At 37.9% G+C, this 15,574-nt stretch overlaps 1 protein-coding gene across 1 annotated transcript in view; it reads right to left on the reverse strand.

Annotated features, from left to right (window-relative positions):
• Positions 1-15,574, reverse strand: part of ANO4 (anoctamin 4) — a 120,535-nt gene that overhangs the window by 40,771 nt on the left and 64,190 nt on the right. Inside the window, exons 10-14 of the mRNA XM_088055124.1 lie at positions 14,787-14,842; positions 14,132-14,253; positions 7,706-7,840; positions 6,856-6,952; positions 6,278-6,338 (exon numbers count right to left, since the gene is read on the reverse strand). Coding sequence (XP_087911250.1) covers positions 6,278-6,338; positions 6,856-6,952; positions 7,706-7,840; positions 14,132-14,253; positions 14,787-14,842 — 471 coding nt within the window. The remainder of the gene's footprint in view (positions 1-6,277; positions 6,339-6,855; positions 6,953-7,705; positions 7,841-14,131; positions 14,254-14,786; positions 14,843-15,574) is intronic.

The following is a 15,574-nucleotide window of genomic DNA, read 5'->3' on the forward strand; positions in this document are numbered from 1 at the left end:
TTGAAAATCTGTGGAGTACTACTGGGGAAATGGGAACTTCCAGTTTACACCTTTTTAATCCAACCGCTTTATTTTTCACACTATGTGAGTTTGTAAAGGGTGTGTGGTATTAAAAAACTGTATAGTACAGCCCTTATTGACAGAGTTCAAGATGGAGTAACAGGCCTGCTCCCGACTGCTATGGGAAGATGACTGGGAGTAAAATTAGAGAAAGCAAGGAGGTTATGTTCATATTCTGAACAGAAGTTTGAACAGTATGGGAATTACAGGGTAAAATACAGTCGCTGCTCCCTGGATGGAATGTGGGTGGCATGCCTGAAGCCTATTCCACCATGACTACCCATATACCCAATCTGCAAATTTAAGTATGTGCTAAGGGGAATGGAATGGAATGGAGGGTGGAGCACAATGGAGACACAGAGATCAGGCTTTCGTGTAAACTTTGCAGGGAGGGGAACTTTGATGGCATTTTGCAGCTGATAAACACATAGCACCCGTCAGCCAGGGGAGATAGGAGAAGGTGTCTTGTTGCTGAGCCAGCAACTATGGTGAAATCGTTGTCCCTGGATGAACTGGGTTCATTAAAACCTAACTGTAATATTAACACACACCTCCATCCCAAAGTCACCTGCACCCCCTCACTGGGCATGCACTCCATATTTCATTTCTTTAAGAGAGAAGTGAGAGAATTTTACACCTATCAATAACAAAGGTGTGTATCACTAGAGCCACTCAAGCTCCACCTAAACGTAAACAAAGAGTATAAAAGTAAGTTAAGAATGGGGAAAATTTAGAGAAGACTCCATCATAACTTCTGGGGTCAGGGCATGGGTTGAACTTGTCTCCTTTTCCCAAGGAGCTGGGTAATAACTGTACTCTGTTCTTGCTGAATGATCTTGAGCTAGGTTTGATTGACGATTAGAGCTTGTCTGGATATTGCTTTGAATACATTTTTTGCAGTCAGCTACTGTCATTGTCAATCTTTGAACTTTCACCTCTCATAATTTCCACTCACAATGTGTATATTAATAAAGAGTGTTGTCCCCTAAACTGTTGGTGTGACTCCTTCAAGGGCATTGGCAGTTGCCAGCAGTGGGAAACACACTTGAATAAAAGTGTGAAGACCTGAGAAGGGTGTTTCTTCTGCTGTTGGTGTGTGTCCCTGAACAAGTCAGTCAAACCATTCTCTGACCCAGAGAACAGCTCAGTGGAGAGTCACCAGGACAGTGGTAAGAGAGTGTTAGCTGATAACAGGACATTGACAGTGCTCAGACACAAAGGTATTGGCTTTCCTGGAGCACTGACAGACCAATCAAATAAAAAGGATTTGAGGAAATCCCCCCTTTAATGTGACAACTGTGCTTCCATTTTTTGATGGAAAGAACAATCAGGAAAACAGTAAAAACACAATATGCTCATAATCCAAAGATTAATACTCAGACTGGTTAAAGTTACAGGGGTTGTAGACATTTATTTTGTGTAAACAATGTAGAAACTACCTAAAGCTAACACAAATCAATGGGCAGGCTTCCACTCCCACTGTGAAGTTTATCTCTTTCCTTTATTGCTCACTGAGAAGAAGCAGATTGATAAACAGAGAACATAAACCTCTTTGTTCATGAGCTAGCACAGTATCAGCTGTGTCACAATAGTCTGGCAGTATATTTCAGTCATAAAAGCATCTCCATAAAAGTCTGTTTGCCCTACTGCAGCATATTGATAAAAATGGGACCTGATATTAAGTACTGCTATCAGTTTGGCAAAAGTTAATTTTTAGACAGTAAGAATTATGTTTTATTGTACTATCCAGTGCAGGGAAAGTGTGCTGAGGAAATGAACACTACAAGCAGACAAGGTAAGGTATCAAAATCACATGTAAGGAAGCAGATATTTTGTTTGAAGACATTTTCATGTATCATGTAATTATTTTTCTGGAAGCTGGAATTATGTTAAACCAAGAAACAATCACTTTGATTTTAGTCTAATAGAGAGTCATGAGCCCAATGTTTCTATAAATGTTTGTAATAATTGCAGTATGATTGGTTGTGATCAGCAAAACTAATAAGTGCTAATGAGACTCCACTGCTGCTAAACCACACCATGGTTCATTCCTTGTTTTTTTTCCTGGTAGAACTGCTTCTCTCCTATCAGCTCATATTGAATTATTTTGTTCAAGCTAAACATGTAGTCCTGCACTGTTTGGAAACCTAGGAGAAAGAAGCCTGATTGATTTCTACCACTTTGTTCCCATTCAAAAAGCTGCTGGCAGCAGAACTCCAGTAGATGTTTGAGTCCCAGCCCTGAACCTCTCAGATATGTCTTTGTTGAACAATACTTCTTTTCTTTCTTGTTTTTCCCACACCTGGAGTGAGGAATTTATACATACTATGTTTAGCACATTTAGCACCTGTCAGAGTATGTGAAGTTCCTGAAGCTTCTTTAGAAAGTTGTTTTCTAATAGTTAAGTAGAAAATATGATGTTCTGTACAGTGCTGTTTAAGCTTTCACTGTGTTACACTTTTCTCCCTCTATTCAGGTCAGTATACAGTTTTCCCTTGCTAGATATTTTAAAATGTGCTATAAATAACCATCTTTGATTGATTCACTGCGCTGCTGAGGTCTTCTAAAAGTACTGCCTTTTCAAATTTCTCTGCTTATTTTCTAATTTTAATTTCAACTACAAATACCCTATACAAACTTCAGCATTCTTTTCTGACTTTGACATTCAATAGGACAGAGTTGTATTTTCCCACTTGTGAGTTTTCCCATTTGTGTAAACTAGATGTTGAGTTTTCTCAAAAATTTCTGCTTGGAATTTTGCATTTCTCATTTGCCTTAGCCCCCAGATCTTTTCCTATATTATGTTTGTCCTGCTTCAGAACTCAACCTTGCAGCTGGGTCCTCAATATCCACTTGTACAAAAAGCTGTCTTAACATCATTTCCTCAGATGCTTCTGTAGCAAGTTGTGATCTTGTAATGCAAATAGCCTCTTGTTGGAAATAGCTTTACCCTGACCTTCTCTCAGAAATCCTCTCTCTATTGTATTTCAGAGCACCATTTAATATATCCATCCTGACTCCTAGAATATATTCTATATACCAGCAGTGTTGCTGAAGAACATCCTTAAATTCTGTCTCCTCGGAGAGCAGATCAATGTCAATGTTTTATGCTAGAGGCAAGAATTGTAGGAAAGTAAATTTTTTTTATTAGACTAACAGATACATACAGAAAAATTGTTTTATGTTGGCATTCCTTATTGCTTGAAAAAAGTGTTAAGTTCTTCATGCCAGTCCTTTTTTTCTCCTCCCAGTTTTGCCTTTCAGCGAGTGTTCTAAAGCTATTTCTTTTATCAAAGGAAACATGCTACACAGGAAGAAATTGCAAAAAGGATTTTTCTTGCATCCCTTGGTCCCCCAAAGATGTACAGAGAGAGAGAAATTACTGTCAGCCTATCCTGTCTTCAGCACAGCTTTAAAAATGATAAATTGCTGGACTTCCCTATTGAACAGTTACAGAATTTTGCTATAGAGCTTCAGGAAACATCTTGGCAGTAACAGCTTCGCAATAGGTTTCCCCAGTTCCTCAACTGGAAAAGTAAAATCTACAATTCCATCTGGCTTTACTGAAACATACTGAAGTCAACAGAGTGCCAAATTTACCTAGATTTCTTTAATGAGAATTACTTTTCCCTTCACTTTAAATGTCAACATTTTTTTGAATTAACATCTTTCTCTCATTTTCTGTCTTTGTCTAGTAGTTTAGATTTGTTAATTTTTTTTTTTCTGGCAAAAGTCGTAACACAGTTCTAGCTGCCTTTTTTTGTTTTTGCTTTTGTTCTCTTCTTATGAAAGAACTGCCATAATTATTTAATATGTCAGTGTCTGTCAAACTGGATCATCTGGAAGGCTGAACTTTTCACAGCCAATATTTTATGTGTTTGCCAGTTGTTTCATGTTGACAGAAGAAACATTTCCACAATCCAAATGCTATCATTGATTTTTCTCTTCCTCTATGATTTACTGCGATGATGGCAATGCCTGCAGCTGCCAGTAGGCCTACTGCAGACTGAAAACCCATTTAACACAGGCAGTAAGCCAACTCCTAAATACAGTACCAGAAAATCCCTGGAAAATGTGACTTCCCCTATTTGATGTTACTTTAGCCAATATGCATGGAAAATATCTCCACAATATCACTGTTTCTCTGCAAATCCTTCTTTAAGGAAGTATGGTTTGTGCAGAGTCAGAGGACTGCTCCATTCCCCAAACCAAACCCTACACTCAGAGCTCTTGCTGGTGTTGCCCCTCTGTCCCTCTTGGCAGTCAGCTCACAATCACAGTAAGCCAAAAAAAAGTGATGGGGAGAGCTCTCACCCCAGCTGCTGTCCTATAGTCTCTTCTCCAGTAGCCAAATCATCCAGGGGGCAGCTTCTATTTGTATTTTTTTCTTATCTCACTGTGGACTTAGGTGCTGTAGATGCATGGGTGGGCAGTGCACTGCTCAGTCCTGGCAGGCTGGTGTGGAGATTCCCAGAGGGAACTGTGTCTGCGAGTCTGTCAGTGATGCTGAAGGAAGGGGAGGAAGGAGAGGCTAACCAGAGTGAGATGTGGCTCCTGCCAACTAAAGAGAGGGAAGAGGGAGGGTGTACAACATGTTGTAGGCAGCCGTGATCAGCCTCCTCAGCCTTCTCAAAGGCAGCAACCACAAGGCAGGACTGGGCACAGCCACCTCTGTGAGGGACTCCCCTTATCTAGAGCTGCTTTTCCTACAGCCCTGGATCTAAACTAAGACACAGAAGCCGTGCTGTGAGCACAGCATTTTTCTGAAAGCACTGCTATTGTTAAGGAGGAACAAAAGCACCAGTGGAAAACTCTGCACTCCAAAGACGTGCTCACCAGGAGTTAGGAACGCTGCCATAAATGTTCAGCAATGTTAACCCATCAGTTTTCCTAGCTAGAGAGGTCCCTGCCTTGGAAATAGAGATGTCCTTGTCTTGGAAATTCTCAACTTCAGTGAATACATGGAGAAAGAGTTTGGAAAAACTGAGTAAGCATCTAAAAGTAATCTTTAAGGCATAGAAATTTTTGTTGATTCTTAGCTCTCTGTAGCTCTAAAACAAAGATGAGGTATCAAAGAGAAACATAAAATTTGTATGATTTGGGGATTTTTCTTAAATGGGATTTATAATATTTTAATATTGTCAGTATTACATGAAATGGAATAAATAGGTTTGATTGGTATATCACCTAATTTAATTGGTTAACTAAGACAAAACTGGAGTTTTGGAGGAAGGAACTGAGGTAGACAGGCTAATCTCTGTTGTCCTGCTGTCTCTCATGTCACTTCCTGGATATTTCTTGTGGTTCAGTAAAGAGATTTGCAGTTTAAAATTAAGAATATAAGAATTACTTGGACACCTTTCCAAAGCAGCTGGAGATGTGTGAGTAAGACCAGGAAAACAATGACTAAATCTGGATAGCTCAAGGACTTGGATGCTGTTTTTGAGTCACCTTGTTGAGCCATTTTCTACGTTAACCTTCTCTCAGAATGGCTTGGTAGCAGCTAAGAACCTGGATGTGTTTAGGGTTGTTTGAAATAATCTTTGTGCTGCCAGAAATTACTGATTCCTCTTGCCTTCAATTCTGCCTACATGACATAGTAGGAAAAAGAGTTGACCCAAAAATAGAACATTTCTATGGGCAAAATTCAGCCTCCATGGCAACAGTTAGACCACACTCAGATCAATTTGACATTCAGTGAAATATTTTATTTATTTCATTGGTGTTTGGCTTTAACTGCAACCAGCTTACATAGATTTAAGTTTTACTGCCTTTCTGCAAGGTGGGGAAAAACTACATTACCTCATTTTAATACTGACACTAAACTGAGCTGCCCTAAGCTAGGAGAAGCCCTGAGCAGCAACAGAGAGAAGGCCTTAGTACCAATGGATTTAAAAATGATTAGAAATCCCACAGAATTATATATATCTATAAACTATATAACTGCATTCACAGTTTTGTTTAAATTAAAATTATTATCAAATATTTATATCTATATATAAAAATATATGTATATAAAATATATATAAAATTTATTATCAAATAAAAACTAATTCAACTAATTCCATCTTCCTTTTTCAGAAACAGAAAAGTCTCAAGCCTATATTCTTTTTCTTAGTATCAGAAAAAAAGTGTGCTGGAAAACAAAAAGGCCTATGTTGCATCACATTCTTTAAGAAAAAGATGGTGCAATTAAAATATCAAAATGAAAACTTACCCCACACTGCCATGAAAACAGCAAAAAAGACAGTAGCTCCATTGTCAAAAAGGTGGGTTACCTGAGAGAGATATTAAAATTATCAATTTGTGAAAATAAGCCCTTATTTTCTATTTCCACTTATGAAAATTAATGTGATCATGAGTTTAGCTGGTCTGACAATCCTGAATATCCTTCTCTTGACCCATGAAATCCACCTGTGAATTTGCAGGACTGTTTGACAGCCTGGCCTGGGACTGACCCCTGCCAACACCAGATGTGAACATCATTTCAGACCCAAAGAATTAATATTATGGAGCCATGTAGAGAGGATGGATGAGGAGATAAAGGCTGATGTCCAGGATACCACAACACACAGCTCGAGGGCACGACCTCTGAGACTCCTGAATCTCCAAGTGCAGATTGCATTCAAATGTTTTACAACTCAAACTAAGTATTGGTGAACAACAGTGTTAATGTTGGCTGAACTTGATCTGTCCCTTCAAGACTTTATCTACCCAAGCTCACTAAGGACAAATTCAAAAGGCAAAATTCACGCTTTTACCAGGAATCATCTATTTGCATAGCCTAAAACATACCTTGGCATAAATGCAGCTGTCCGACAACCTCATGAAGGGGCAGTATTTATCACATATAGGACACATAATGATATCTGTAGCTTGGCAGACTTCTTTACTGGAAAAATAGAGAAGATGAAAATTAATAGCTTCTTAACTACAACAATCTGCACGACAATCTGTCTGGATTGATAGATAGGCTTTGCTAATATTCATTTACATATTGAACAAAATTGGTCTGTAACCTAAGCCAAGATGATCATAACTGCATGTGCATAATTAATATTTGTTGACTGTCTAAGACTACAGAGTTTGCAGTCATAACTGCAGAGTGCAGTTCTCCAGGGACAGCCTAGCAGTATCTCTTCACCATTTATAGCTTCTCCTTGAGTCACAGTGACCTTTGCTAGGAGGAGGATGAGGGTAACTTCAGACAAAGTTATTCTTGTGACTTAAGTGCCCAAAAACTTAGAGGTGCATCACTCAGGAGAAGGTCCAGTATTCTCTTCACCTGAAGAATGCCTCTCTGTGGTGGATCTTTGGGAAAGGCCTTATGTAGAGTGAAAATTCCCTACTCTTGTGCTGGCCTCTTGAAGAGCAATGAAGGAGTCTACTTTTTCCCTACTTTGTTCTGACTTGCCAGCACCATTAGCAACTGGAACTGGGCAGAAGCATTTCCTTTCATTCCAATTCAGGAGCATAAAACATGGGAAGTCTGTTACCATACCATATCTTATGACAACTAAGCAACCTTTTCTTGGCTGTTCATTCAACAGTTCAAAATAAAATAATTAACAGCTTGTGGGAAGATCTCTTAAATTATTCGTAATAACCCACAACTGCAACTTCTTTATAAAAGTTCCCACATTACCTGACTTGGCAGTGGTTCAAAGTGGTGACTCCATACAAAAAGACAAACAATCCAATGAAGGCAGCTGGGAAGAGCATCCCTGTGTACCAGCCTAACCAGGCAAAGTACAGCCCAATTTTCTCACCAAAGTACCGTCTGTTTTAAAAACAAAACACAGCAAAGTTACCTGCTAATTAGAATAATCTACTTAATCTTGCTCATTAGTAGAAAAAATAAAATTCTATCATATCTAAAAAGTAGATTAAAGAGGAGGAAAAGCCTTAAGCTAAGCTTCTAAATACACACTGAGGGACCTGCCTCAGGAATGAACTTAAAACATTAATTAAAAAATTCAAGAACCCCAGTTTACAGTTAGATAAGTGGAGACCTCATGAAGGAAACACTGAGTTACTTTTAGAAAGCTGATTCTTTTTATTTGGGAAATGGATGGTGTGCTTTGATTTTTGCTGTTGGACTTTACTGCCCAAATAATTGTGTCGAAATAAATTTTATCCCTAAAGCTTGTTTAACAGCAAAAATTATTTGAGCTCAAATTAGTTCTAAGAATTCAATTAACCAGAGCTCATTCTCCAATACAGTTTATTTTCATTTGATTATTTATTTTCTTAGCTCAGCTCCTGGAAAACTAATTTCATGATTCTACTGGAAAGTGAAGTGCAAGTGGGGTCCATCATCTTGCAATGGATTGAGGAAAGCAGTCTGAATTGATCCTAATTTATTAGTTATATTGCTCAAAAACATGCAGCAAAATAGCCACAAAGAAATGTGTTGCTACATATTCATTAGCAAATTTCCTCCTCCCAAACACAGCCAAGCCTTTATTTTTGTGTTAGGGAACACATCAGCCACACAAAAACCTGCTGAGCTCATCAGCAAAGGAGCAGGCTCATGTATTGTCCTGTGTCTGATTTGTGCACAGGAGGCTGAGATTTTAGGGGATTATTTACAAGACCGGTTTTAAAGAATGAGGCAAGGTGATATATTTGTGTTTCAGAGATTTTGCAGAATACTTTAACTTGCATGTCCTCTCAGTTTGAAAATAGCTGCTGCTGGAAACTGGCTTTCACCTTAATGATGCAACTTCTGATCTATCCAGAGAGTAAGTGCAGTGACCCAGCACTGCTGTCTCTTCTGTGCTACCAGAAAACATCATTGGCCAAACCTTCTCAGTGAGAATGGAAAGACCTAGGACTGTCTCTAGTGCTGTGTGCCCTGGAGGACACTTGATCTGGACATCTTGCTCAAAATTAGCAGTTTTTAAGTTGTTATTAAAAATTCCCAGTGTGAGAAATACCTCTCTGGCCTGAGCTCATGCTCAGCTGAAAGACACTGACCTGCAGTGACTATTTTCATTTGAGTTTGCCAGCTCTGTATAAGAACACAAACATTGCCATTTTGTTTTTATTCTTTTGTCATTCAACAGAGACTAAAATTCACAGGCTAAAGAGAAGGGAAGCTAATGCTAACACGCTCAGTTCTAACAAGGCAGAGGGTCTGATTGTAAAAAACACACTGCAAACTGCTTTTTAAGACCTGACTTAAGAGTGTAAATGAAACCTTTGGCCTAATTACTTTCCTTACCTAGGATGACAGTCTGTGCCTGCACCTCCAGAAATGCAAACTCACATCTGAGCTTACTTCCACTGAAGATGGATGACCTAATTTTTTCCATGTATATAGTTTGAAGTAGTGAAGCCCACCTAACCCTCATCAAGCTTTATTTTTCACTTCATACTTCCTTGTTCCAATCCTCTAGCTTACAAGCATTAATGACAAAAGTAGTCTCCTAGCCTGTTGGGCCCTTCAATCTAACAGTGCATATTGTAGTATTCTTTTTGATCTAGAAGTAGAACATCTTCATCCTAGATGAAGACCCAAGCAAAGTTTGGTGTGTGCATAAAGAAGACTGTCCATGATGGGAATCAACCCTTCCCTGAAAAGTAAGGAAAAGGCATCTGAGCCAGGTTTTAAAAATAAATGAAGGATGTTGACATTACTGTGGTATGTATTGGTTTAAACATGGAGAAACAGCCTTGGGATTCCATTATTGCCCTTTGCAGCACAGCTGGTACTCCACAGGCACAGGCTGTACTACTGTAAACTGCATCAATTTAACATACCATGTCTTCTGACCCCATAGTTTGCATATTTCTCCTTTCAGTCCCTGCTCAGATACCACTCAGTCAAATGCTATGGAAACAAACTATGCCAGTAAGAAGGTCTTATGAGGCCTTCCTAGGTGCCATACTCAGAGCAAGTTCCACATTTATTCCAATACATAATTCAGCTAGTCTAGACCACTGTGACCCTCAGGAGGTGAAAAATGCATAGAGATACCTTTGTCATTCCCTTTAATTTGCCCCAAATATCTGTTTGAAGAAGACATTTGTTTCTTCTCTTCTTCTGTCACTATGTAGAGAGCAGAAATTTCATATAGCTTGCCTCAGTGTGGGCAGTTCTCTCTGAGCCAGGGCTCAGCAATGTACACAAAGAATTCTAGAGGATTTTTTCCAGAATGCATCAGTGTGACTTACTTATACCTAAATTTCACCTGTTATCATTCTGTTCATTTCAAGGCCACTTTGAAATTTTCTGGTGTTGATAACATCTTTGTGTTCTAGTTAACTTTGTTAATTTATTACAATCCAATTTTTCAGATTATTAATATGGACAGAAAAAAAATTGTTTGAGTCTTTAATGGTTCTCCCACAGAAAATTTTTCTCCACAAAAAGCAGAGACATAAATGACCCCCAAGCACCTAATAGAATAATCCATCTATCCTATCCTTATATATGCTGTACCATCAAAATAATAATAAAAATGTAATTTCAGCTTCTCAGTTGTAAGCTAGCCTGTATACTGTCCCTTCAATATCAGTTACCTTAATGGTGAGTTTTGTACCCCCTCAACCCATTTCCAGTGGTAGAGCTATGACTTAATTGGGTCAAGATTTCAATATCAATATTTATCAATAAGGCACATTTTTTAAAAGTATTAAGTTACAAAGTCTAATTTCAGACCTATGAAATGTGCTATTGGGTTATCCTATGTTTAATGACCTTCATTATAGAATATTTTGTTTTCAGCATGCCTAGCAGGAAGTTGTGGATCTAGCATATAGACAGATCAGGGCTCAAGCCAAGAACCTATCTATTTTCATTTATTGTTTTGCAGGTAAGAATGAAATTTTATACAGAACTTTCTACATCACAGAAGCTAGAGCTTTCCAGCAGGTGTTTTGGGCATATGAAGTTCTCATGACAGAAGCAATGGGGTGGGTAGGAAGGCTTAACAGAAGACTGAAAGGGAGTAGTCAGCAGTCAAGACATTTAATGGAAATCTGGAGTAAAATGCAGGTTACTCATGCATCAGTTTTTGCTTCCAGGTTCATTTAGATAGCTTCAAATTGGCTTAAAAAACATTGTTTTCTCCCTGTGTTTTTGTCCTGTGAGTTATATGCACAAGCAGCAGCAGGAGCATTTTGTGCACAATAAAGAGGGAAGCTGAAATGCACAGAAGTGTGAAGGAGGTGATCCAAAGTCCACAGGAATCACTGAAGCTGCTTCTGTTGATTTACATGGTCCCAGAGCTATAAATATAATAAGCCCTGTTTCTTTCCAATTATAATCAATTCTAAGGGTCATAAATTGTTCTTGTAAAGTATCTATGGACACTAAATTCCAAGAGATGTGTAATTAAAGTCATGGTGCCACATCTGTTGGCTAACAGGAGTAGATTTGTAAGTTATGCCAAGTCTTTGCCATCGCAGTGCCACATGTTTCAAAGCAGAGTGGAAGCAGAATCACACAATTTCCCTCAAATGACTTTTTCCTCATTTATTTTTAGTGACTAGTATCTCCATAACAGCCAGCTGATGAGATGAAATGATATTTGGGAGTTGCCAAATTGGCAGCACAGGAGATGGAAACCTCCTTTTAACATCTAAGGAAAAAATAAAACAGCACAGAAGTATGAACATTTTCACTTATCATTGTGGTAACTTGACTTTAAGGTAGAAATAACACATGTAGTAATGACATAATTGTACTATCTGCATCTAATTTATTTCTTAGCCTTTCTAAAGCATAATATCAACTAGCAGCATAAGTTCTGGCCAGATGTCCGTGGAAGAACCAGTGTCCAGCCACTCCTTTTGTACAGATGACAACACTAAACCCTTCAAGCATGATCCCACATAACCCCTGTTATGGGGGGGAAAAAAAAAATCCTGCTGTAGAAGTGGTGCTGAAAAAAGCTTCTTTTTAAAGTGTGCCCGCTGAGACACTTCCAAGTGAAATGAACAGCAGGTCTTGCTGGTGTCATCAGTTCTTCAAGGAAAAGTCTCCCGTTCAATAGACATGTGAACTGCTGAGAGTGGCAGGAGACATGGAAGATTCATTCACGGGTGCTGGATTACTCACATTTCCTTAGCTCCTCCCAAATCTTCAAATCCTCTGAAAACTCAGCAGGAGTTGAGGAAATGTGAATAATCCAGCATCTGTGAAGTGAGAAGAAAAAGGCATCCCCTTCTCTTTTTTGCCACCCTCCTTCAGTGAATTCATCACAGCTGTGGATGTGTTCCAGGCGACAAATGGCAGGCTGGGCTGGGGCTGCAGCTTTGGAGCTGTAGAGTTTGGTGGCTTGTAACTCAGTCTGCTGCCAGTGCTCAGGGAATCTCACAGCTCCCCCTGCCCCTCTCCTCTTTGGGTAAACATCTACTCTCAACAACAGCAGGACACTTCTGACCTCAGCTAGGGAGTCTATAACCTTTTTTTTTTTTTTTTTAATAGATTTTGAAAACCCTATTTGATGAAAAAATTAAGCTTCTTAAAATATCTTAAACTTTAAACCCAGGCTATGCAAGACAGCTACTATCAAGGTCTAGAATAATCATATCTCTAACATTGCTTATTCTATAATCATTTATTCTCATATTTAAAAAATCCTTTCAGATGTCTGATCTTCAAATTAAACCAAACACCAGATATTGCCTCAAGAGCACTTTCACGAGCAAGAAGTGATGAAGAACAGTAGCCTTGACCACTCTGGACAAATGTTATAAAACTCTATAAAAATAAGTTGTTTGTAGTGTAATAATAATATCTTTTTGTGTACTAGGAAATTGAAAGCAAAAACCCCTTCAGTATAACTGTTGGCTCCTCCATAAATCAACAATTTCTATCGTGTAATTTGACAGAAATTTCATATTTCTATCCAGAGTATTAAAAAAGAAATAAAAACCTTTTGGGATTAAATGATGAGATTTAATAAATTATTTTGTAAAGCATTAAAAGGATTAAAAGACTCAGTAAAATTTTTTATTGTATTTCTTGGTTAACTTTTTATTCATGGAAATGAAACTCTCTGTTTTACAAAATGGATAGGTTTTATATGGCCTTAATCAATAACACTGTTAGTCTCCAGGGCTACCCTCTACAAATCTTTCATCTGGAAACAATTTTGAGAATAAATAAGAGCAAAGTTTTCTATTAGTTGCAGGACTTATGAAAGAGGAAATTAGTAAGCTGGATCAATTGCATGTTGTGGATGACCCTTCCTGATGGCCAATGTATCTTCAGTGCTTGTGATACATCTGAAGACTTTATTAATAGATTCTTGTAGCTCCATATTCCTCTCTTCAAGTAGAAAAAGCCCATTACTGTCCAATAATAATTCTGCCAACATGATCAGTAAAGGCTCTGGTCTCTTTGTATGTGCAAGAAATATGTAATCCTCTATTAGTGCATGCAAGGCTATTTGAAAACATTATTTAAAAGGATTGTAAGAACTTGGAGTCACATCTCAGCTTTCTCAGTGTTTTTTTCTTTGCAGAGTGCATTCCAAGATGAATAAAGATCTGGACAGTGGTGACAGGTCTGAGTTAAAGGGCAGTGGTACAGAGGAGACTTCCACCACTAGTGTTGCTGAGCCAGGTAGCACACTCAGTAACTGTAAGCTCTGCTCTGTCCCAGTTGTAAGCATCATGAAAATTCATCCAGAGCTCATTCTGTGGCTGCTTTTTGGAAAAAGAAGATCTAGCTGGTGAGAGCCTATCTTTAACCAAAGATGTGCTCCGAGAAGGAAGAACTCTTCCTGTGGGCAGACGTTTAATCAAGTCTATCCAGCCTCCACAGATTTCTCTCTTCCTTTTTTTTCTCTCTTAAATATCCTGTAAACACTTAATTACAAATTACGGTGTCAGGAAACTCTGGAAGGAAACGTCTTTCTCTTACAATTCTTTCTACAAACTCCTCTATAAATATTTCTTTGGATGTAGTGTCACCATGAACTAAATGGTTTCCCATGACTTCAGGATCAGTTTTTAAAAAACACATGAATTAACTGAGCTTTTCATGGTTTTGTCAGAAGTGAAACAACCTATGCTCAAAGCATCTATAATGTGACACAGCAAAATCAGGTCTTACCTTACAAGATCCAATGGCTGGTATTTATACCACACTCCCCAGGAAGCCCAGCACTCATAGAGCAGGTGTCTGTGGTTTTCTGCCCCATGGGTTTTTATTGAATTCTTACTTCTGTAACTTCCCTAAAATACAAATCTGGACATTAATGAATAACAGCAATAAAAAAGAATATTTAAGAAATCTCTCTTACTAGAGGTATGGATAACACAGTTTATGCAAATTCCATGCTTGTGCTCCAAAAGCTAAATATGGCATTAAAAAAAAAAAATCAACTGATGTCACTAAGATTTGAGATTATTCTTCCTAAGAAATTTATAATAAATTAAATTCAAGTGATAGCCTATGAAAGCAGAGTAAATATTTGGAGAATATAAAAAAGAAACCATAATGTGATACTTTTCCTCTCTGAAAACACACTGATAAATCAACTCAAACAGTTTTTACAGAATAGATCCAGAACAACTCTTTACTCATCTCTTTTTGCAAGAGAACACCCCAAATTTTTCCCCAAGGAAAAAAACATTGCTAAATGGAAGAATATCAGCAGCTAACATTAATAAGATTGAGGATAAATAATTACACAATTAATAATTAATAATTAATTTTGAGGGAAATGTCTGTTCAAAATGAAAAGAAAAAAAAAAGAGCAAAATACCTCATGAAGAGGAAATGCAGCTTCATAGGAGCCATTACTGAGCAATCGATTCAGACCTAAGAATCAAAAGTATTCAATTATTTACCAATAGGAGCAGAAAGATTGCTAAGTAAAAAGCAAAACACATTTTCATCAACTCGCTAAATGAAGATTGAAGCAAATTAACAGTACATGATACCTGTAGAGATATGAATCTTCTACAGATTTTGATAACTAAGATATAACACAAAGAAAGACTTGTTCAAATATTAATCAGAATCTATAATTTATTGTGCTACAGGCTTAAAGGTTCATTTGCCAAATCTATCTTTAGTGTAACTTCAGTGCAACTGAAGACTTCACACCAGGTTTAAAGTTCAACCTTATAAAATATGGTCTAACAAAACTATTTGGATGAAAGACTGCATATCTTGTGAGCTAAAAACTTCAGGGAAGGTCTTGATACTTTTGAATTTCGGATGAATAAAGCAACAGAAACTCTTAATTTCCATATGATAACAACTTTCTAAAATGTGTTCAACTTATGTCTTATGAAAGTTGCTGGACAGACAGAAAGGAACAAGGCAAGCTGCAGCAGTACAAGACCAGAAAAAAAACCAGGAACCTGAACCAAAATCATTCCTATGTGGCACAAAGAAGTAACCATACAACCCACTCACTCAGGCCTTGTCTCTCTTTAATGAGAGCCTTGAGAAAAATGCTTGCTGAGATACTGGTGCTTTTCTCTTGAAAAGTCATCAAAATAGGACTGAACTGTTACCAGGCAATGCAAAATAAAACATCCACAC

Source organism: Pseudopodoces humilis, chromosome 5 (genome assembly GCF_049639895.1).
Source record: "Pseudopodoces humilis isolate 2021_Gansu_Grassland_sample_001 chromosome 5, ASM4963989v1, whole genome shotgun sequence".
NCBI lineage: Eukaryota > Metazoa > Chordata > Aves > Passeriformes > Paridae > Pseudopodoces > Pseudopodoces humilis.